This window comes from Lithobates pipiens, unplaced genomic scaffold (assembly GCF_037356315.1).
Source record: "Lithobates pipiens isolate NorthernLeopardFrog02 unplaced genomic scaffold, aLitPip1_a1.2 Scaffold_13, whole genome shotgun sequence".
NCBI classification, from domain to species: domain Eukaryota; kingdom Metazoa; phylum Chordata; class Amphibia; order Anura; family Ranidae; genus Lithobates; species Lithobates pipiens.
The window spans coordinates 163719741-163745260 of NW_027507718.1; the positions used below are offsets into that span (position 1 = coordinate 163719741).

Sequence of the window (25520 nt, forward strand, 5' to 3'; positions counted from 1 at the left end):
CCTTATTTTGGTATACCGACCATCAGACCAGGGCACACTTCAGGTCCATTTCATGTTGTTAATGTTATGGTAAGTCTACTTGTTCATATCCGTATCGGCCATAGGGCTTTGACCATAAATATATATATATATATATATATATATATATATATATATATATATATATATATATATATATATATGTTGGATGTTTTGATTACATTTTTAATTAAAACATTTTTGTGCAGCAATCCCTTTTTGTCGTTTCCTATAATATAAGCCTTTGGGAGGGCTTGATTGCTTGCACTTGTTACTCTTTGACATGCACCTGACCCTTCCGAACTTTTATATATATGTGTGTATATATATATATATATATATATATATATAGAGAGAGAGAGAGAGAGAGAGAGAGGGGGAGAGAGAGGGAGAGAGAGAGAGATAGGCATATACTGTATACAGAGGGTAACATAAGTATTGAACATGTCACCATTTTCCTTGGTAAAAATATTTTTAAAGGTGCTATGAACATGACATTTTCACCACATGTTGGTAACTACCAATGTAATTCATACATACAAAGAAACCAAAACAAATAAGTTTAGAAATTAAGTTGTGTATATTAAAATGGAATGACACAGGGAAAAAGTATTGAATGCATGAAATCAGTAATTAGAAAGCAATTAATATCAGCTGGGTCAGTCTCAACTGATGGCCTATAAAAAGGTGTCTCATTACAAAGATGTCACAGAAGAAACATCTCATGATGGGTAAAAGCAAAGAGCTCTCTTGAGACCTTCGCAACCTTATTGTTGCAAAACCTACTGATGGCATTGGTTACAAAAAGATTTCTAAAATTCTGAATGTTCTAGTGAGCACTGTTGGCGCCATAATCCGGAAGTGGAAAGAACATAATTTAACCATAAACGGCCAGGCACTTTTCGCAAGATTTCTGACAGAGGAGTAAAAAAAATAATTATCAGAAGAATTGTTCAAGAGCCAAGGAACACTTGAAGAGAGCTTTAGAAAGACCTGGAATTAGCACTCAACTGACGCAGTCTGAATGCACAGTCACCACGCAAGACTCCATTGCTGAAGAAAAAGCATGTTAAAGCTTGTTTAAAGCGTAATTCCACTTTTGTTGAGAAAAAAAAAACATTCCGCTCTGGGTGATCTATGTAAATTGCAAGGATTTTAACAAACTTTGTTGCAGATTCCTACCTTTTGTTATTCTGAAGAAATCCCTGTTTGTTCCTCTGTGCCTCTTTGCTAAGTGAGTCTAATGGAAGTGCTTTCATAATTATCAACCAGCTGCTGCAGAATCGGGAGTCTAATGAGGAAAATTGCAGGGTCTGCAACTCTTTAGACGTGATTTCCTATTGGGAGTATCTTACCAAAAATTATATTTTTGTTGCCAGGGATGCCCGATATCTGATTTGTGTCTTAGTGCAGACTTCTGGGAAAGTCAGTGAGCCAATCACACAAGTAGGAAATTATGTTTCTGGGGAGCGTTCTGTACACATTCTGTACACACACCAATATGGCTTCATGGATGTGTTCTGTGTACAGAACACATCCAGGATGAGATATTGCATTGCACTTTAGAGAAAATTACAGAGCTGCAGCTTGAAAGGAAAAAGTAATTTTTAATAACATTCAAATACAATATGACTTGTGTCACAATTCTATATTATTTTTATTTTCCATTTTTTTTTTTTTTCCCATGAAAGTGGAGTTAACCTTTAACTACTTGGCGCCCAAGCTACGTCATATGACATTGTGGGCTTTGTGGTGTAATATATGAATGATGCCTGAGGTTACAGACATCATTCAGAGATCAGCATTTTCAGCCGGCATTCCCTGCATCAGAAGAATGATCATAGTGGCTGTTCCGCCGCTTGATCGTTCTTACGGGCGGCGGGAGGGGACGCCCCCCCCTCCCGTCGCCCTCTGGTGCTTGTACTGACTCACGCTTCCATCGGTGAGTCGGTCACAGGATCCACCGGCCCCCGGATGATACCATAGATATTTCCGGGGGACCAGATCATCCCTGGAGTCTCTATGATCGTTTGGAGCCCGGGCGCAATGTTATGACATCATGCCCGGCCTCTGCATTCAAATTAACGGCGCCTCTTTGACTGGGAAGCCAGGATCGTTTTTTATTTTTTTTTATTTTAGGCTTCCCAGCCTAGAGGTGAGATATGGGGTCTTATCTCACTGTAAATAGGTCCGATCATGCCATATTCCTATTACAAGGGATGTTTACATTCCTTGTAATAGGAATAAAAGTAATCAAATTTTTTATATTTTTTTTTAAAGTGTCAAACTAAAAAAATAAAACTAACAATAAAAAATAAAAAATAAAAATGAAAGCGCCCTGTCCCCGTGAGCTCGTACGCAAAAGCAAACGCATACGTAAGTCCCGCCCACATACGAAAACGGTGTTCAAACTTGTAACCCAAAACATGTAACCAGTAAAAAAATTTCAAGCGTCGCCTATAGGGATTTTTAAATACCAGCATTTGGCGCCATTCCACGAGCGCGTGCAATTTTGAAGCATGACATGTTGGGTATCTATTTACTCGGCATATCTTCCTCTTTCACATTATGCAAAAAAATTGGGCTAACTTTACTGTTTTTTTTTTTAAAGCATGAAACTGTTTTTTTTTTCTGAAAAAAACGTGTTCGAAAAATTGCTGCGCAAATACTGTGCAAGATAAAAAGATGCAACAACCGCCATTGTATTCTCTAGGGTCTTTGCTATAAAAACATATATAATGTTTGGGGATTCTATGTAATTTTCTAGGTAAAAAATTATGAATTTTACTTGTAGGAGAGAAATGTCAGAATTGGCCTGGATGCGAAGTGGTTAAAGTCTGTTGCACAACATTTAGACAAGCCTGTGAAATACTGGGAGAATATAGATGAGACCAAAATGTAACTGTTTGGATGCCATAATACACACTATGGGGTTATTTACGATAAGGCAAATCCACTTTGCACTGAAAGTGCACTTGGAAGTGCAGTCTCTCTAAATCTAATGCCGCGTACCCACAACCGGACTTTTCGACTGACTAGGTCCGACGGTCTTCCCGACTTTCGTCGGCGGAGTTCCGATGGACTTTACGAACGAACGGACTTGGCCACACACAAGCACACCAAAGTCCAATGGATTCGAACGTGATGGCGTACGTCCGGACTAGAATAAGGAAGTTCATAGTCAGTAGCCAAAAGCTGCCCTAGCATCGGTTTTCGTCCGTCGGACTAGCATACAGATGAACTGATTTTTCGACCGGACTCGAGTCCATCGGAAAGATTTGAAACATGGACTTTTGGGGGAAAAAAAGTCAGCTGGAGCCCATACACAATCGTAATATCCAAAGGATTCATTCCGTCGGACCTAGTCCGTCGAAAAGTCCGGTCGTGTGTACGTGCCATTAGGGGTAGATCTGAAATCAGTGGAAGCTCTGCTGATTTTATCATCCAATCATGTGCAAGCTAAAATGCTGTTTTTTATTTTCCTTACATGTCCCCCTCAGATCTAATGTGACTTTACTTCCAAGTGTACTTGCAGTGCAAAGTGGATTTTCCTTTAGTAAATAACCCCCTATGTTTGGAGGTCAAATGGCATTGCATATCACCCCAAAAAACCCATAACAGTGGAGTTTAGTGGTGGGAGGATCATGGTGTGGGGCTGTTTTTCAGCATACGGTACTCGCAAACTTTATATGTATTGAAGGAAGGATGAATGGAAAAATGAACCAAGACATTCTTGCTAAAAAATCTGCTGCCATCTACCAGGATGATGAAACAAAGGTGGACATTTCAGCAAGACAATGACCCCAAACACAAAGCCAAGGATGCTCTCAATTGATTTCAAAGAAAGAAGATAAAACTGATAGAATGGTCCAGCCAATCACATGACTTGAATCCAATAGAAAATCTATGGAAAGAACTAAAGATCAGAGTTCATAGAAGAGGCCCACAGAACCTTCAAGATTTGAAGACTGTTTGTGTGGAAGAATGGGCCAAAATCGCACCTGAGCAATGCATGTGACTAGTTTCTACATACAGGAGGGATCTTGAAGCTGTCATTCCCAACAAATGATTTTGTACAAAGTATTAAATACATTTCAGTTAACATGTTCAATACATTTTATCAATAACTTAATTTCTGAACTTCTTCGTTTTGGTTTCTTTGTATGTATGGATTGCATGGGTTGTTACCGACATGTGGTGAAAATTGTCAACAACAGCTTTAGAAATATATTTACCTAGAAAAATGGTGGTGTGTTCAATACTTATTTTACCCGCTGTTTAATGTGTATGTGTATACAGTATATGTGTGTGTGTGCGCAGCAAAAGGTGACCAATTGCTGAGCAGATGGGGTTAATGGCCAGGTGTGACTAGGTCAACTCAAGATATCATACAGAGTGCAAGTTAAATAATACCATCATTGATAACCAATATACCAACTGTAGAACTAGAGGGGCAAACATAAAACTGGGACTAGGTTACCATAAACCATCACACAAAACAGTGATCAAGGGTAATGCATGAACCAACTGGCAAGTGGGAGGAGTAGAGGGATGTTCGTGGCTCGACACAGCAACACCATATCCAAAAGGGGCACTTATGGCCCACTACAAGAAAAGAGAAACAATGGCTGTTGTGACTAGGCCACCATAGGTCACTGACATTGTGCAAGTGAGACATTATCAGGAAGAGATACTCAGGGATACCATTGTTGACAAATGCACTATAGGCTCCTGTGCAAACAGTATACTAGTGAAACAGATCAACCAGGGTCCAACTGTAGAGCAGCAGGGGTCAACAGCCTTGCATGACTAGGTTACCAAAAACTGCTGTCAAATAATATACAAGTGAGATTGAACAGATATTTAAAATATCACTGCAGAGCCATAGGGTTAATGGCCATGAAGGATCAGGTCACCACAGGCTACTTTGAAAACAGTACACAGAAGACATTAGCGATAATGTCCTCTTCACAAACTACCACAAAGCAGCAGGTGATCTCTAAAGTCTGCTGCACAAGCAAAATAAAGTGAGACGTTACCCAGAAAGGTTACACTTAAAACACTTCAATGCAAGGGGGTAAATGTCTGTGTGTCACTAGGTCCCTATAGGCTGCTGAACAAACAATAAATAGTGAGACATTACCAGCAAGGTTTACTCACAAATCAGTGCACAGCTAGAGGTGTTAATGCTGTCTGTGATTAGGTTACCATAGGCTGTCGCACAACAGTACATAGTGGGATATTATCAACCAGGGGTTACTCACAGGTCACTGCATAGCAGGAGGGGTTAATGGCTGTCTGTGACTAGGCCACCACAGGCTGCTGTACCATTATACAACCTCCCTGAGCTGTTAGCTCACTGGAAGCTGGTGAGACCCTCTGCCTGACAACTTTGCGCTTTAGATCTTAAAAGTGCGGTACTATGTGGGTTTCCCTAGAGAAAAGCCTAGCAGGTCGTAACTTATTGTACACCCCTTGGCTGCCCCGGGAACACAGAGGGCTCTCAGGGTCAGCTTCCCCACTTACTATTCATGCCCTACGAGTCTGGGATCACATTAATGCAATGTATGCCCTGGCTCACTCTGGATCCCCGTTGACACCGCTGGGAGGCTTCCTGTGGTTGCTCCCTCCTCCTTTTTGGGTCATGGGTCACTGGCAGTAACTACAGCTGTGGCAAGTTCCTGGAACAGGGTAAGCTGCTCCCTATAGTTACCCTGAGGGATAGATATGGACGCTTCCCAATGGACTGGTGGTGATACAAGCAGCTTCACCACTTCATTGCGACCCATTGTAGCTCTATCAGTGGGCTACACACACTCACTCCATATGAACGGCTGATCATCGAGCAGGAGACTATCCCTTATTTGATTTCTGAACTCTGGGCTCAGCTTCCACTGTCACCAAACCGGCCTTTATCCGAGAATGGGAGCGTGACCAGATGGAGTTTTCAGCCGAACAAATGTCATATATGTTTAGACACACACATACTAGATCAATGGACTCCAAGACGCAGGAAACTAACTACAAACTCTTGACACGCTGGTATCGGGTATCGGGTACCTGCAGCCCTGTCACGTATATACCCCTCGGTCACAGACCGTTATTGGCGCGGATGCGGTCAGAAAGGCACACTCCTCCACATATGGTGGCAATGCCCGGTCATCAGTCCATTCTGGCTGGGCATTCATACCCACATAAAGCAAGCAGGAGTGGTTCAAAAAGGTGGATGAAATTAGAGAGGCAGAGGAGTGGGTAGTGAGGTGCAAGGATGTCAGTGAATGGTTCACTACTATCTGGGCACCTTGGCTGAAATATACTGCTGACCCAGACCCTGTGTCATGTAGCTTGGAAGTTGCGCTGCTGGAGTTAGCTGAGCCTTCGTTGAAAGTGGCTGTTAATGGTGATGTGAATGCCTGAATCTGACTTGCCATAATTCTTTGTGATACTGAGGTCCTTTTTTTTTCTCGTCCTTTTGCGTTTTTTTTTTCTTCTTTTAGTTAATGTTCCTATTATGAACTGATAGTTGCATGTGAAACTTGACCGATAACCTTAGTGACTTGATGGGGCCCCCGCATGGGGGGGGGGGCTGCTGGGGGCCATGGGCGGCTTTACCCCTAGATGGAGGTATGATGGAGGCTTTGTTGCCCCCTTCCTCTGGTGGTGAGCCTGGTCGTGTCTCTGTCGGCCGCCGGGCTGGGAAATGCCCCGGAGCATATGTTGCTGGCCTTCAGCTTGGGTCAGGCTTACTCTCAGATTAGCAGGGGGAACCCTCCCTGGAAGTGTAACTATGTATGCTTCATTCCCTTCCCTAACCATCTACTCATTCCCTCATGCCCCCCCTGTTTCCATGCTCAGACATGTTGATGTACTTACCTTTACAGTTAAATCTGCTATCTTTCAAACTCTCATTGTTGAGGTATTGTTGACTCTGTTGCATTTTATATGTCAAAATTAAAATAAAGATTATATATAAAAAAAAAAAGTGCGGTGCTTCAGTGTTGAGTTAGCCATAGGGTGCTGAACTGGTCCATGGCCATGGTCTGCCTCTGGTGAAGCCCAGTGCCTGGAGACCCTGTCCAGGGTATGATCATTGAAGAAGGAGAAGCCTTGATGTGGCTTGTCCCTAATAACTTGCTCCTTGAAATAGACAACCTGCTGTGATGAGTTAGGGCTATAGTCTTTCCCTTGGCTCAGCATGCTGTTTTTCAATCCACTGGGATCTAATGGAGAGCTGAGGAGGAGTATACAGAAGTATGGTGAGAGAAAGAGCTCAGCTTAGACAGGAGAATACAGCTTAAAGACACAGAGCAATGATAAACCAAGTTATGAACACAAATAAATGATAATAAATCACATAGTGTAACACAACACTCCCCGTCTGAAATCTTTAGAGTTCAGAACCTTAAATTATATATATATACACACACACACACACACATACATACATGCACACACATGCACAAACGTCCTGGACCAAGAAACATGCAACAAGCAAACATGAACATAAGTTCAACTGGATTGCAGAAGACGCAGTAATCTGACATAGGACATCTAAGAAGAATGCTAAAGTTCCAAATAGAACCTGTAGTTCGCAGCAATGTACTCCCCGCCATGCCAATAACATGGCTAGTCCTTGCAAAAGTCACTCACCTGGCAAAAGGAGTACTAACTCTTTAATTGGTCAAGTAAAGGTTCGTGGCCATCCTCCCTTGGTTACCTTGACTTCTACCTTCCGGACCTTGTTATCTTCACTGGGCATATCGTTAGTAATCAGACCCATAGGCCATTCATTCTGACAAAATTCCTAGTCCTTTAGAAGGATGAGATCTCCAACATATGTGAAAGGTGGGTCTGTACATAGGCGATCAGATAGAAAACTTGCCATTTGTTGCTGTAGATGTCTTCCTCTTAACTTGTGACACTTGACACACCTGAAGAGCAGGGAGGAGACGCACCTTTTCATGACAACAATTCACAAGCCGGATGACTCGATGGCACCTTCTGTAAACTGACGGCCTTGGTGTTGCACTTGTTCATGGTGGTGACGAACGGGAAGAGTAGCAACATGATGTTGACCTGGTATGATTATAGGATTCTGTTCTTTGCTGTATAGGTCCGTTTCCCTAGATGGCTGCCAACTCTTGGCATCAACTACAGGGCTTAGATTGAAGAGGAAAGTGTTTTTAGACAATTCAGTTCCATTTCTGATTCTCACAAAATTCCTCCTGATACACCTCTTGTTGCACACAATGGATAATTACCTCTTCTGTGCATGCAATATCTGCTGTAAGCACAGCTGCACAGAGTTCAATTCTTGGTATGGTATGTACAGGCTTGGGAGTGAGTTTTGCATTGCCTAGAAAAAACTACAGTGTGATTGTCCATTATTTTCAGAGTTCTTTAAATAGGCTACTGCAGCAATAGCTTCAACTAATGTATCAGAGAAAATATGAATCTATCTCCAACCAGCAGTTGAAATAGAAGCTGGAACATAGCAACGTGAGATTTGACATTTTTCTAGTGACCTCAAAGAATATCTCCACCTTTCCCACTTGTGTTGTTTCTCGCTAGGTAAAGGAGTATCCCAGTCCATGTTCTCAGTAGACAACTGTCTTAGCAGAATCCAACCTTGAATGGAAACTGGAGCAATGAAACCCAATGGATCATAGATTATGTTCACCACCGACAAGACTCCTCTCTTAGTGAAGGGTTTGTCACAAGTTGACATTTGGAAGGTGAATGTGTCTTGTTTGATGTTCCACAACAAACCTAGACTTCGTTGTACAGGAGGCACATCTGTACCTAAATCAAGTTTTTTTTTAGACTAGTAGCATAGTCCTCAGAGTGAAAGGCATTCATAAGTTCCTGGCTGTTAGATATAATCTTGTAAAGTCTAAGGTTTGCTACAGACAGCATCTCCTTTGTTCTAGTGAGAATATTGATTGATTCTTTAGTTGTTTGAAAGGACTTGAGTGCGTTGTCAATGCAGACGTTTTTTTCCAACAAATTGGCGAGCATCCTTGAGATGTTCTCCTTAGCCCATAAGTTGCCACTGCAGTGGAAGGACTGTTACCAAAGACAGACATGTACCTTCATTTGATAATACAGTGGTGTGAAAAAGTGTTTGCCCCCTTCCTCATTTCCTGTTCCTTTGCATGTTTGTCACACTTAAGTGTTTCGGAACATCAAACCAATTTAAACAATAGTCAAGGACAACACAAGTAAACACAAAATGCAATTTGTAAATGAAGGTGTTTATTATTAAAGGTGAAAAAAAATCCAAACCATCATGGCCCTGTGTGAAAAAGTGATTGCCCCCCTTGTTAAAACATACTATAACTGTGGTTGTCCACACCTGAGTTCAATTTCTCTAGCCACACCCCGGCCTGATTATTGCCACACCTGTTCACAATCAAGGCATCACTTAAATAGGAGCTGCTTGACACAGTAAGGTCCACCAGAAGATCCTTAAAAGCTACACATCATGCCGAGACCAAAAGAAATTACGGAACAATTGAGAAAGAAAGTAATTGAGATCTATCAGTCTGGAAAGGGTTAAAAAAGCCATTTCCAAAGCTTTGGGAATCCAGCGAACCACAGTGAGAGCCATTATCCACAAATGGCGAAGACATGGAACAGTGGTGAACCTTCCCAGGAGTGGCCGGCCGCCCAAAATTACCCCAAGAGCGCAGCGACGACTCATCCAAGAGGTCACAAAAGACCCCACAACAACGTCCAAGGAACTGCAGGCCTCACTTGCCTCAGTTAAGGTCAGCGTTCATGCCTCCACCATCAGGAAAAGACTAGGCAAAAATGGCCTGCATGGCAGAGTTCCAAGGAGAAAACCACTGCTGAGCAAAAAGAACATCAAAGCTCGTCTCAATTTCTCCACAACACATCTTGATGATCCCCAAGACTTTTGGGACAACATTCTGTGGACCGATGAGACAAAAGTGGAACTCTTTGGAAGGTGTGTGTCCAAGTATATCTGGCGTAGAAGGAACACTGCATTTCATAAAAAGAACATTATACCAACAGTAAAATATGGTGGTGGTAGTGTGATGGTCTGGGGCTGTTTTGCTGCTTCAGGACCTGGAAGACTTGCCGTGATAAAAGGAACTATGAATTCTGCTGTCTACCAAGAGATCCTGAAGGAGAATGTCCGACCATCTGTTCGTGTACTCAAGCTGAAACGAACTTGGGTTCTGCAGCAGGACAATGATCCTAAACACACCAGCAAGTCCACCACCGAATGGCTGAAGAAAAACAAAATGAAGACTTTGGAGTGGCCTAGCCAAAGTCCTGACCTGAATCCTATTGAGATGTTGTGGTATGACCTTAAAAAGGCCGTTCATGCTCGAAAACCCTCTAATGTAACTGAATTAGGACAATTCTGCAAAGATGAGTGGGCCAAAATTCCTCCAGGATGCTGTAAAAGCCTCATTGCACGTTATCGCAAACGCTTGGTTGCAGTTGTTGCTGCTAAGGGTGGCCCAACCAGTTATTAGGTTTAGGGGGCAATCACTTTTTCACACAGGGCCATGATGGTTTGGATTTTTCTTCACCTTTAATAATAAACACCTTCATTTACAAATTGCATTTTGTGTTTACTTGTGTTGTCCTTGACTATTGTTTAAATTGGTTTGATGTTCCGAAACACTTAAGTGTGACAAACATGCAAAGGAACAGGAAATGAGGAAGGGGGCAAACACTTTTTCACACCACTGTATATCACTTCCTTGTTGATGTCATTGTCTTTGTGCCATAGAAACCTGAGGTAGTTTCAGTTGTCTTCTCTGACAATGAAGCAGTTAAATGTGTTGAATGTCAGCCATTAGGGCTATGGGCTCTTGTCTGAAGCTAATCAAGACTCCTATTGGACTGTTGTACAAGTTGGGCCCGGTAAGGAATATGTTGTTCGGAGAAACATCTTCATGCTTAACACTGGAATCAAAGAGAACTCTGATTTTTGTCTGGTTTGCGTGGGTAATATACGCAAAAGGATGGAAGATACCAGCATTTGTCTCCCTTCTTTAGTGGGGTTGCAGGCTCTGCATGGTCTCTGTAAAATATATTTTCCATAACGTCCACAAAGTGCTTTTGCATCTCTGGTTTTCTGCTTAAGTTGTGCTTTAATGAAGAGAATGTACTGATGGCCTGCTGCAAGTTGATGGGCAATCTCGCTCTTGTCGATCCCATGCAGCTGTGAGGCCTTCTGTAAGATTGTCCATGAAAACTGATCTTAATGGCTTTACACATGCAGCAGATGTAGGACCAAGCCATCTGACCAGCAGATCCAATTCTTCAGCAGCCATAATGCCAAGATCACTGATCACAGTTCTGAAGGCACATTTCCAACTTCTGTAGTTCTCAGGTTGGTCATCAAAACTTGTGATACCAGTCTTTGTGAGCTCTCTGTGAGGTATGTACCTCACATACTTTGCTGTCTCAGTTGTCTCTGCCTTCATGCAACATGTTGCGTGTTGAACGGTGCTGATTACGATATCTTTGACAGGACACAGGGAAATATGGTGCATTCAGGTGAGTTGCTTGCTTGAAATAAGTTGTTCCAATGGTAGGTTGCTTTGAGGTTGTAGTGATGACAAGAGATTGATGGCTTGCTTGCAACTTGCTCTGATGCTCTATAACGTATGAAGATAGGTTAGGTAGGCAGGCAGGTAAGGCACTGGAGTGATTTTGCATGCATGAAGTTGCTGGAACCTCTTTAACCTGAGTCTGTGAAGAATGTTGTCGGGAACATTGGAGATGATGGAGTGTACACTGCAGTGACTTAGGACATAGTCTTTAGTGCGTTTGAGGGAATCGTCCATATCTGCTATGTTTAGGTTAATGCTGTCTTTCTCACTTGCACCTTCGTCTGCACTGATAGCTTTCTCTAGGATCCTTAGCTTTGCTATAACTGCATCATGTTTACACAGTTTTTTAAGATTTCTATTGCTGCTCTCAGAGTTTCCAACTCTGCTCTTGATGTGCTGACCAAGTTTCCAACTCTGCTCTTTGACATGTTGTCTGATTTTCCATCTGCTCTCTTTTCTTCGTATGCAACCTGCACCTTGCTGGCTTCTGCTTCCCTGTGGGCATTATTAAGTCACACACTGAGTGTTGAGTGTCTTGAATTGTAGGATTTAGAGGACTTTTTAGAATATCTGATGGAAACAGATCTGTGAGTTGCAGTGTCCTGTAGCAGTGCTATCTTTGCTTCTGCCTTTAATTTGGTTTGCTGGATAAATACATCTCTTTCTAGATTAAGAACCTGGAAGCTGTTTAATTCCTCCAGTGAATCTTCAGTTTTCATACATAAAGCTCATTTGAGGCAGAAAGTTGTTTATTGGCTCCCTCTAGTGGCAGTAGTTCACTTTCAACAGACAGTGTATTAGATTAAAGCGGGACTGTACTGGGGAAAAAAATATTAAAAGCCAGCAGCTATAAATACTACAGCTGCTGACTTTTAATAAATGGACACTCACCTGTCCCGGGGTCCAGCGATACCGGCAGCTGAGGCCGATCGATCGCTCGGCTCTCGGCTGCTGCTGCCACCATTCTAGGTGAGGGAATCAGGAAGTGAAGCGAATCGGCTTCACTTCCCGGTTCCCTACTGTGCATGCGCGAGTCGCGCAGCGCAATAGGAATTGTCCGCGCTGTCTCTGGGACCTGTGTGTGTCCCAGCAGACAGCGCGGCAGGACAGGAAGAGGCATAGACTCCCACAGGAATCTATCCCCGGAAATGGGTGTAAATACCTGTCTTTGACAGGTATCTGCACCCCCCTCCCCCCTGAAAGGTGCCAATTGTGACACCGGAGGGGGGGGGGGGGTTCCGATCAGCGGAAGTTCCACTTTAGGGTGGAACCCCACTTTAAGTAACAACCTTTTCCCATAATTACTTTCCCAGTTGGTTTGAGAGTGTTTAGGTAGCTCAGCTGGCTCAGTGTCTTGTGCTTTCGTGTGTGAGAGGGAGTCTTTGTAACTCATGCTGACACAGGCAGATAATGACTGAGTGAAAGGCAAGCAGGATAGCTGTAGCTGTGTGTGCTGTAATATGAAACAATGCAGCCTGGACTTAGGTTATGAGGCTTACACGCTTACATGTGCTGCTCTCTTGTTCTTTCTTGCAATGAGAGCAGTAAATCTTGTCTGTATATAGTACTGCCCCCAGAAATCTTGTATTTAAGCTGTGAAACTCAATATTTCTACTGGTCTGACTCAACTACAAGGCCATAAATGTTATCTCCAGCGACATATATGGCTTATAAAACCTGGTGATCTATTTGTTCCTTGCATCAATTCAGACAGTAACTTGATGAATACATTTGCATGTTGAGGAGACAGACAATGAATCCTTTTGAATGTTCCAATTAATGAAGAATACTCATAGGTAGGAAAATGTTAATGTTATAAACCACATGGAAAGAGGTCTACACCATGACAGGCTACAGTGGATGGAATGATTCCAGAGAGAGAGAGAGGGGGAGGAGTATACAGATATACAGTGAGAGAAAGAGCTCAGCTTAGACAGGAGAACACAACTTAAAGTGGAAGTAAACTCCCCTATCGTTTTCAGCCAAGGAAGCTGCCATCTTTGCCTCTATTTAATCTTCAGCTGCTATGGTGCTGCACATGTGATTCGTTATAACACCAGCCATTGGATGGTTTGATAGTTTGGCTGAGAGCACAGCCAACGTGCAGTTAGCATTCCCGGCATGCTTTTTTTCTTAACTGTTTAAATCGATGGGTTTACTTCCATTTTAAAGACAGAGCAATGATAAATCAAGTTATAAACACCGATAAATGATAATAAATCACATAGTGTAACACAACAACAGCTGACACAGTACATGCAGGTCTGCAAGGTGACATAATCTTGAGATAAGAGCTTAACGTTCATACCAGGCTATTTTTACCACCACCATTAGAGACATACTTACACAGGGAGTTCTCAGAAGCTGGGTTACACCAAAGGCTGTACCTCTGCTCTGAAAACAGAGTATCTGACACAGTACACAAAGGTCTAGAAAGCACTAGAGGCAGAGCCCAGTTTCCAAGGGACACAGAATAACTGTTCAGAGACTGGTTTACAGCAGAGGCTGTACCACTGCTTTGATACCGGAGATTGCTCTATAGTTGACATAATTACACAAAATTTGGAAAGCGCCACAGGCAGAGCCAAGTGCCCGAAAGACCCTTAGTTTATCTTTGCCTCATCCATGGGTGTGGCTCTCAATGGACCTGGAGAGTGCCCTTTGGCTAACGAATGCAGTACACTAAAGGCCTGGAAAGTACCACTGGCAGAACCCAGTGCACGGATGTGACATTTCAGGCAGGTTTCAAAGTTTTGAAATGTTGATAGGAGGAAAAATGGTAAAATATAAGAGGGGTTTTCCTCAGCATACTTCCTCGGACAATCTAAGGTATGATTGTTGAACACGTGATTATACAGATGTTGGCTTAAAGTGTCACTAAAAGCAAAATTTTTTTTTTTTGTTTTGGGTAGAGTAGAGAGAGATTAGAACACCTATCAGTTTTTGCTGTCTGTGCTTCTGTAAGGGAGATTAACCCTCTCTATTTGTCCTGTTTACCATTATCATCGAAGGTGAAAGTGCTTCATGCAAACTGGACATTATAAAACGGCAGTGGCATTAGCTGTAGAAAGCTGTAGAATGAGTTTTGCAGTAGCGTTTTTTAGCTATAGCATTTTTTAGCAAAACTATACTCCCACAAAGCTTATGGCTCAAAAATACTGATAAACGCCAAATAGCTGCATTTGTTAGTGTTTTAAGCTTTTATCATAGTTAGGCCTCATGCACACTGGATGTTTTTACAGCTGCTGTTTTTGGCTTCAGGCGTTTTTTTCGCCAGCCAGTAAGCTCACCAGCTTGTTATCCTTATGTGTCCATGCACACATAGGCTGTTATCAGCCTTTTTTGGCAGGGGTGTTTTGCGGCTGGAAAAAAACCCCCAGAATTAGTGGGTTTTAAGAGGAGTTTTCAGCTGTAAAAATGCTCTAACTCTGCCTAAAAACACTGAAAAATGCAGAAAAACTGAGCTATTTGGCGTTCATCAGCGTTTTTGAACCATACGTTTTTGTGGGAGTATAGATGTGCTAAAAAAGATAAACGCTACAGCTGAAATACACTACTTCAAAAATGCTGAAAAACTCATTCTACAGCTACAGCGTTCTACAGCTAACGCTACTGCTATTTTTAGAACGCACAGTGTGCATGAGGCCTTAGAGTGTTTTTACGGCTGAAAAACTCCTCTTAAAACCCACTAGTTCTTGTTTTTTTTTTCCCAGCCAGGAAACACCCCCAGTCTAAAAACGCTGATAACAACCTGTGTGCATAGATACATACAATAACTGCTGGAGAGTTTAGTGGCTGCAGAAAAAAAACATCTGAAGCCAAAAACAGCAGCTGTAAAAACGTCCAGTCTGCAGGAAAATAAAATCTAAAATTTTGGGTTGATATCAGAAAAAGAAATCTTCCAATGGGAACATTATTTTTGGTGACATGCCAGGATTCCCTTACTTTGTAAGGATTTCCTCTCACTGCTTGTTTTGGCTATGGGACAGTAAGTGAAAGAATATTACCCCAGTTGGATACAACAAAATCTGACAGGGGTTATAATGCTCCCTAACTCTATCCAAAATGAAAAAAAAGATTTGCCTTTAGTGACTACTTTAACATTTTTGTTGTATGCTAGTATCTAAAACCTTCTAAAGGAAGCAATATAACCCAACTGTCTTAACAGTAATTAAATCATGTGTTCCTTAAAGTGATAGTTCACCTTTACAACAAAACTGCCTATGCAGATAAGGGGCATCTGTAGATAAAAAACAAACTGTGCAGCTCTGACTAAAGTTGAATAAAGCCCTTGCTATAGGAGTAGGCCATTTACATACTTTATGAAGCCTGACTGGAATACTCCCAGGATGTTGCTAAATGAGGCCTAGTCATCACTGCTCACCTCCACCATCCCAGGAAGGAGCTCTCAAATGAGCTCATAGCTACTGCATTAGGGGATAGAAAGAGCATGTGAGGGGGTTTGAGGGGGTTTGAATCAGAGAGAAAGCTTACTCCTGTGATGGTGACGGAGAACAGTGACGACTAGGCCTCACTTAGCAACGTCCTGGGAATACTTGGCAATGTCCTGGGAGTATTCCAGTCAGGCTTCATACGGTGAAGTACATTTTTTCCCCAAAAAATAGTGTTTGAAAGACCGCTAATACAAATACAGTGTAAAATAAAATATTGCAACAATCGTCATTTTATTGTCTAGGGTCTCTGCTAAAAAAAAAAATATATATATATATATATATATATATATATATATAATGTTTGGGGGTTCTGAGTAATTTTCGAGCAAAGAATACTAATTTAAACTTGTAAACAAAAAGTTCCAGAAAAGGCCTGGGCAGCAAGTGCTTAATGAACAAAATGTACAAAAAAGTCTTGTATTAACCTCCCTGGCGGTACCATTATTTCGGATTTTAGGTGCTAAAAGCGGTACCATTATTTTGCATGAAAATTTGGCGTTTTATATTGTAGTCCTGCAATTCTTAGGAATAACTCTCTTAAATCTGTCCAAACCAGAGTCTAGCAGACATCCCGGGTATGATAAAGTTTGAAAAATTAAATCATAAATTATAATATAAGAAATAATTATAAATAATTGTACCAAATAATAATATAACAATAATAAAAATTATTCAATAATGTAATCACATCAAAAACACTGAAATTTGCTCAGTTGCAGAATTGTCACTGTCATTACTTTTCAGTATTTGATGACGAATCTCCCCACAAATCGCTATCGCTCAATTCTGCGAGTGATTCTAATTTATTATCGCTGTTTTCTAGCTGCTCTAAAATCATTTTTGATGTAAAGGGACAGTTTTGGTTGCTATGGACAATCTCCAGTTTCCAGGTATAAAGAACAGCTTTTATTATATAAAACTACATGCAGGACACTGGGCAGACCACTAGGGACAACGGGGATGTGAAATGTTTACATACAGCAATGTAATCTGTAAGATTACATTATACTGTATGTTTACTGTGTGTTTCACTTTTTGAATTTGGCGCCGATCTCCGTGCCCGTGCGTCGCAACGCTCGCAGGGCACGGAGATCGCCGATGTGATAGATCGAGCGAGACACGGCTCGCTCGTACAGCGGGGAGACGACGCTGGATCCGAGGGAGAAGGTGAGTATTCCTCCTCCTGGATCCAGCGATGCAGTCCCGAGTCTGACTCGGGGATACCGCTAATGGTATAAAAAATCCACCCCGAGTCAGACTCGGGAAAACCGTCAGGGGGGTTAAAGAAGAACCCCATGACAATTGTTAGTAATACACAGCACCTTAGATAACTATGAGGAAATGTCTGCTGCACTTAGTAAGGAAAATAACGAAAGCACTAAGTTTAGCTGCTCACACAATACTGATGAAAGATCAACAAAGATCAACAGATCAACCTGTACCCCTTTATCAACATAAAGGGGTACAGGTGCAGCACATCAAATAAATAGTACAATAGTCCATTGACAAAGAAAGTTTGCAGGAAATAGCCTGAAGGCGACTTGTGATGTGAAGTGCAGCTACAAATTACACATGTGAGGAATCCACCACCGACACTCAAACACAACACTTCTTACCCTCCACTTAGACGCTCATTACAAAGATCAAAAACGCAAGGGCACCAGTCAGGTATGATATCGGTTTTGTGTAGTTTAGCCGATATTCCAATCGTATCTTCCGACCCACCTCTTAGGCCTTGTACACACGGTCGGAGAATCCGTCGGAATGTGTCCTATCGGACCGTGTTGTCGGATAATCCGACTGTGTGTGGTATGCATCGGACTGATTCCGTCGGAATATCCGTCGGACCCAATTTTCCAACTTGTTGGAAATATTTTCCGACCAACTGGTTCGATTGGACATACTCCGATCATGTGTAGAGAATTTTGATCGGACCAAGTGCCACGCATGCTCAGATCAAATTCCTACATCAAAGCTATTGGCTACTAGCCTGAACGTAGTCCCATCGTAACGAAATTACGTCATCACGTTCTGAATGATCGGATTTTTCGACAACTTAGTCCGACCCTGTGTATGCAACAGTTTCGGACAAGATCCGACGGGCAAAATCCGACGGACAAAATCAGACGGATTTGGTTGTCGAAATCTCCGACCGTGTGTACAGGGGCTAATACCCTCATTACATGGGCAGCAGTCGGGTATAACATCAGTCTTATTAAAGGTGGACAGATATTCCAATCGTATCCTCCAGACACTCTGAGACAAACTTGTCTTTAACTGTTGCTATGCAAGTATCTCTTTTTATCTCGCAATAAATTGGATAGAGATACTGCACCATGAGGAGTGTCTTTTTTGTTCCTCTATGTGGGTGATCGCGCTCTGGAGGATAAGATTGGAATATCCATCCACCTTTAAAGAGGAGCTGCGCCTAAAAAAAAAAATATTAAAAGCCAGCAGCTACTAATATTGCAGCTGCTGACTTTTAATAAAATCACACTTACCTGTCCCAGGTTCCAGCGATGTCGGCGGCAGATGACGAGCGATCGCTCGTCTCGCTGCTGCCACCGCCTCCATCCTCTGTCAGGGTATCGGGAAGTGAAGCATGACGGCTTCACTGCCAGGTTCCCTACTGCGCATGCACGAGTCGCGCTGCGCGTCTCTTATGGTCCCCCGCTGTGTCTCTGGGAACTGTGTGTTTCCCAGAACACAACGGGGGGGGGCGGGGCGTCTGCGGGGGTTCTGCGGCGGTCTGGCCGGAAGTGTGTGCAGTTACCTGGATTATCCAGGTAACTGCACCCCCCTCCCCCCCCCGAAAGGTGCCGTTTGTGGCACCGGAGGGGGGGAGGGATCAGAATAGCGGAACTTCCCCTTTAGGGTGAAGAACCGCTTTAATAAGATTGATGTTATACCTGACTGCTGCCCATGTAATGAGGGTCTAAGACGAGGGTTCGGAAGATACAATTGGAATATCTGCTAAGCTACACAAAGACTGATGTCATAGCTGACTGCTGCCCATGCGCTTTTGACCTTTGTAATGAGGGTCTAAGTGATGGGTAAGAGGCAGTGTGTTTGGGTGTATGTGGTGGATTACTCACATGTGTATTTTGTAGTTGCACTTTACCTCACAAGCCTCCTTCAGGCTATTTCCTGTGGAATTTCTTTGTCTATGGACTATTGTACTATTTAATTGATGTTTAAGCGCTGAACCTGTATCCCTTTATAAGTTTTAGATCTACTTTAAGAATCAAATGGCAAAGATCATCTTAATCTGAAGGCATCTGTAGTCCTTTTTGCACACTCAGAAGCTGGGAGAAAGTGAGAAAGGTGAACTCTAATCCCTATAAATAGTAAGACTCTTATAAATCAATTAGACATACCTATGTGACTAATATTTATTTTTGAGAAAAAGCCTATAATTAGGGAATAACTATGCACAAACTCAACCATGACTGGTTCTCTAAAAGTGAACCCATGAGAACAGAAATATGGTCATTGTTAGCTTGCTTTCAAAAGGTAAAGTTTCCAGGGCTGTTATAAAGATCCAGACTTTACTACCTAATACTATTCCAAGCATTCTGGAACAGACATCAGACTTTTTAGAAACACCAGCTGCATGTGTCAGTGACGTAACAGTCTAGGTAATGAACCCAGGTTCACTTTACAAAGAAACAATCGTAATTGGGGTTGGGAATATTTAGTTCTAAATGTTATATTGATATTTGACTGTTATTTCTGTCTATTTTCTGCATCTTTAAAAACAAGTCACAAATAGCAACTTGTATACAGGCATACCCCACTTCTAAGTACACAATTGGGTTTATTTACTAAAGCTGGAAAGTGCAAAATCTGGCTGACTTCTGCATAGAAACCAATGAGCTTCCAGGTTTTATTACAAAAGCTTAATTGAACAAGCTGGGGTTAGAAGCTAGTGAGCTTCTATGAGGTTTCTATGCAGAAGTGAGCCTGATTTTGCACTTTCCGGCTTTAGTAAATAAACTCCATTGTGTGCTTAAAGTGGGGTATACCTGTATTTCTGTTCTGTCCTTATAGGTTACCTTTAAGCTAAGAAAATGCCAGTAAAAACTTTGTTTGCGACTCTTATAAAGAACATCCTGTGACTCTTAAGCCCCATACACACTATCAGATTTTCTGCTGATTTTCTCCTTCAGATTTACCAAGACCATATCATATGAGGTCAAACCTTAGGAGTTTCAATGTGTATGAAATCAGGCAGGCCCCTGCACTACATGGTTTTGTTATATTACCTGTAGGTCTTTTTTAGCAAATGATGGGAGGCTGACACAAAAGTGTTCCTCCAATAATGACGCTTAGTATTCTGGGATTGTGTGTTTTCACATTACAATAAATACTGCACTGTGATAATCCCTCTTACCTTATTCTAGGAATTCTCTTGTTCTTCCTGCTGAAAACTGTCAGTTGAAAGTGGAAAAGTAAAGGATACCCTGCCATATATCCAGAAAAGTTAAGACAAACTATACTACCTACTCTCATTATTATCTCATCACTATTTGTTTTCCAATTATTTACTTTTTACTGAGCTGATTCGTTAAGCTTGTGATTGGCAATTTCTTATGACTATATGGAAAAACACTAGCACTGCTTCAACTATGAATGCTGTATGTATATGTGATCTAGTAGCTGGTATTTTGTACAGATAATATGTGTGCTGCAATTGGTTGTGTAATGCAAAAAACATATCAACCTTGTCCAAAATAAATGCACTCTGTGAGGCTGATGTACTAAGGGAGTGCGTTTTGGATACCAAATATGTGCAGGGGAATTTGAACAAACATTTGCCTATGTTTGGATGAGTGAATATAGCTTCACTGAGCATGTGAAAATGTACTTCTTTAGTAAATAAATCCTAAACTATAGTATAGTTATTTACACTGTAGTGCATTCATGATAACATGACAACAATCATCCTGTTTAAACCATTATGTAGAGAAAATTGTTCATTCTCACAGTTATATGCATTAGATGTAGATAGTTAAATAAATTGAAAGCGAGAGCAAGCTTATTTACCTCTGTTGAGAGAAGCCGAACTGTTTATTTCTCCAGTAATAAAGGAAGACTCAGACTGTTTTCGAACGGTGTCATTCCACATCCTACGGATTCGACTCTGTAAAAAGAATGCAATAGTATGCTTGGAAAAGTTGTATTTAAAAAGCTAATAATCATTTTTATTATAGGTCTGACTTCACAACCATTTTTTATTTTTATAAAAAAATAAAATACATTTTCAGTCAAAGTTTCTTGCAACCATTACAAGTAGTGTGACAAGACAAGAGAGTACGTTTTCTTTTGACAGAATGGGATAGTGACTTTTAGGAATGGGGATAAGGTTAAGTATAGTGTTCCTAGTGCTAATCTAAAGAAGGGCATAAAAAAGGCCAAATTAGTTTATAAAAATGAACTTGAAGAATATCTTTAGAGGAAATGATGCACGTGAAGTTGGAAAGGGATACAACATATCCTAAATCATAAAGAGAACACTCAGCAGGGTATAAACTTTAATATTCAACTGGCTGAGGAATGTGAATTTTTTCACATTTTGAAGTAGCAGTACCCCAGCAAACACAACTTTTAAGCCTGCACACGGGAGATGCTGTACCTATGGTGCAGGAACACGAGGTGTGTCAGGCATTTAAGTTTGTTAATGTTAGGAAATCGACAGGTGCAGAAAGGGGTCCTAGGGAGGGTTGTTAAGGCCTGCGCCGACCAACTTTCAGGAGTTTTTACTAATATATTTAATTGACTATTATTATTGGTCACAGTTCCAATCTGCCTAAAATCTACTATTATTACCCCAATACCCCAAAAAAACACAAATATAGATAGTTTGAAGGACTATAGGCCGATTGCACTTACCCTGGTAATAATGAGGTGCTTTGAGGGTCTGATTTTACAACATATTAAGGCAGTGTTACCAGGTAGTTTTGACCCTCATCAATTTGCATACAGAGCCAACAGAAGCACTGAAGACGTTATTGCTCTTGCAAACTACATGTGGCTTTAAGATATGGAACACTCTGGCAATTACAGTGGTGTGAAAAAGTGTTTGCCCCCTTCCTCATTTCCTGTTCCTTTGCATGTTTGTCACACTTAAGTGTTTCGGAACATCAAACCAATTTAAACAATAGTCAAGGACAACACAAGTAAACACAAAATGCAATTTGTAAATGAAGGTGTTTATTATTAAAGGTGAAAAAAAATCCAAACCATCATGGCCCTGTGTGAAAAAGTGATTGCCCCCTAAACCTAATAACTGGTTGGGCCACCCTTAGCAGCAACAACTGCAACCAAGCGTTTGCGATAACGTGCAATGAGGCTTTTACAGCATCCTGGAGGAATTTTGGCCCACTCATCTTTGCAGAATTGTCCTAATTCAGTTACATTAGAGGGTTTTCGAGCATGAACGGCCTTTTTAAGGTCATACCACAACATCTCAATAGGATTCAGGTCAGGACTTTGGCTAGGCCACTCCAAAGTCTTCATTTTGTTTTTCTTCAGCCATTCGGTGGTGGACTTGCTGGTGTGTTTAGGATCATTGTCCTGCTGCAGAACCCAAGTTCGTTTCAGCTTGAGTACACGAACAGATGGTCGGACATTCTCCTTCAGGATCTCTTGGTAGACAGCAGAATTCATAGTTCCTTTTATCACGGCAAGTCTTCCAGGTCCTGAAGCAGCAAAACAGCCCCAGACCATCACACTACCACCACCATATTTTACTGTTGGTATAATGTTCTTTTTATGAAATGCAGTGTTCCTTCTACGCCAGATATACTTGGACACACACCTTCCAAAGAGTTCCACTTTTGTCTCATCGGTCCACAGAATGTTGTCCCAAAAGTCTTGGGGATCATCAAGATGTGTTGTGGAGAAATTGAGACGAGCTTTGATGTTCTTTTTGCTCAGCAGTGGTTTTCTCCTTGGAACTCTGCCATGCAGGCCATTTTTGCCCAGTCTTTTCCTGATGGTGGAGGCATGAACGCTGACCTTAACTGAGGCAAGTGAGGCCTGCAGTTCCTTGGACGTTGTTGTGGGGTCTTTTGTGACCTCTTGGATGAGTCGTCGCTGCGCTCTTGGGGTAATTTTGGGCGGCCGGCCACTCCTGGGAAGGTTCACCACTGTTCCATGTCTTCGCCATTTGTGGATAATGGCTCTCACTGTGGTTCGCTGGATTCCCAAAGCTTTGGAAATGGCTTTATAACCCTTTCCAGACTGATAGATCTCAATTACTTTCTTTCTCAATTGTTCCTGAATTTCTTTGGGTCTCGGCATGATGTGTAGCTTTTAAGGATCTTCTGGTGGACCTTACTGTGTCAAGCAGCTCCTATTTAAGTGATGCCTTGATTGTGAACAGGTGTGGCAATAATCAGGCCTGGGTGTGGCTAGAGAAATTGAACTCAGGTGTGGACAACCACAGTTATAGTATGTTTTAACAAGGGGGGGGGCAATCACTTTTTCACACAGGGCCATGATGGTTTGGATTTTTTTTCACCTTTAATAATAAACACCTTCATTTACAAATTGCATTTTGTGTTTACTTGTGTTGTCCTTGACTATTGTTTAAATTGGTTTGATGTTCCGAAACACTTAAGTGTGACAAACATGCAAAGGAACAGGAAATGAGGAAGGGGGCAAACACTTTTTCACACCACTGTATGTCAGAATGTTGTTTATTGACTATAGTTTGGCTTTCAACACTGTTGTCCTGGATCTATTGGTGGAGAAGATATTGAAACTGAATTTGGCCCGTTCCCTTTGCTCTTGGATAAAAGACTTCCTGGTAGACCATCCACAGGTGGTCAAACTGGGTAAGCATGTTTCTTCCCAGCGTGTGGTCAGGATAGGTGTACCACAGGGTTGTGTACTGAGCCCCCTTGTTTACTCTCTATACACTTGTGATTGTACTCCTTGCTTTTCTACAATTAGTATCATCAAATTTGCAGATGATACCACCATAGTAGGTTGCATCACAAGAGGAGATGAGAAGCATTATAGGGAAGAGGTGGCTAATCTAGTAGAGTGGTGTGAGGCAAACAATTTGTCCTTAAACAGTGGAAAGGCCAAGGAATTTATAATTGATTTGAGGAAGAGTAAGAGTGACATGTTTCCACTTACCGTCAGAGGAGAATTAGTAGAACTGGTATCTGTTTTTAAGTTTTTAGGCATTAATATTTCAGAAAATGTATCCTGTATGTATTAAACATGACAGCTGTCACCAAGAAGAGACAGCAACAATTATATCTCCTGAGACGTCTCATGAAAAATGACCTAGGGAAAAACATCTTATGCTGTGTACACATGGTTGGACTTTCTGGCAAAAAAAGTCAGACGGAATCTTTTCATCGAATATTCCAATCTTGTGTGGGCCTCATCTGACTTTTTTTTACGAAAATTCTGATGGACCTAGAAATAGAACATGTTTTAAATCTTTCCGACGGAACCAATTCCTATCTGGAAAACCGTTCGTCTGTATGCTGTTCTAACAGACCAAAAACGACACATGCTCTGAAGCAAGTATGAGACGGAGGCTATTGGCTACTGGCTATTGAACTTCCTTTTTATAGTCCCGTCGTACATGCTGTACGTCACCGCCTTCTTAATGATTGGACTTTGGTGTGATCGTGTGTACGCGCAAAAGTTTCAGCGGAACTCTGTCGGAAAAACCTTCGGAGTTTATTCCGACGGGAAAACCGGTCGTGTGTACGCGGCATTAGATTCCTTCTATCGCTCCTCTATTGACAGCGTGCTGACATTGTATTTTAGCCTGGTATCCCAACTTCACACTAGCAGAAAAAGGTTCCCTGCAAAAAATAATAAAGGCTACACAGAAGGTTGTGGACTGTAGTTTAATTTCAATAAACAAAATGTACAAGTCCCGTTGTGTCAGCAGGGCGGGCAAAATAGTGAGTGACCTGTCCCACCCCTGAAACCGTCTGGCAGGAGGTTCAGAAATATAAAGGTGAGGACAAACCGATTCAAACCAATTCAAAGAAAGTTTCTTTTAAAGGGCTATCAAGGTTCTAAACTGTAATTTTGAATACTATTATTTAACTGCAGGTGACCTGGCTTTGCTGAGGTGGCTGGGGTTCTCTTTTTAGGCTTTTTATATGGGGGCAAACTGTTTACATGTGTGTATGCTGAGGATGTGATATGTTTACATATGTGTGGAGCTTTTATAGAATTTCATTGTAATTTGCGTTGCAATGACAAGAAAGTATTTATCCTATGTTATCTAGTTCAACCAATGAAAAAAAAAAATAAAATCATACATTCTCATATACACAATCCTATACCCACAGTTGATCCAGAAGAAGGCAAAAAACCCCAGCAAAGCATGATCCAATTTGCTTACAGCAGGGAAAAAAAATTCTTCCTGATCCTCCAAGAGGGAATCGCCTGGATTAGCTTTACCTATAAA

The 25520-nt window shown here is 41.6% G+C and overlaps 1 protein-coding gene across 18 annotated transcripts in view; it reads right to left on the reverse strand.

The window, feature by feature from the left end:
- The window catches only part of ADGRL3 (adhesion G protein-coupled receptor L3), a 1264347-nt gene that overhangs the window by 202155 nt on the left and 1036672 nt on the right, over positions 1–25520 (reverse strand). For all 18 annotated transcript variants that reach the window (XM_077475785.1, XM_077475784.1, XM_077475783.1 and 15 more), the window contains exon 21: positions 21116–21212. In XM_077475785.1, the coding sequence (XP_077331911.1) occupies positions 21116–21212 (97 nt within the window). The remainder of the gene's footprint in view (positions 1–21115; positions 21213–25520) is intronic.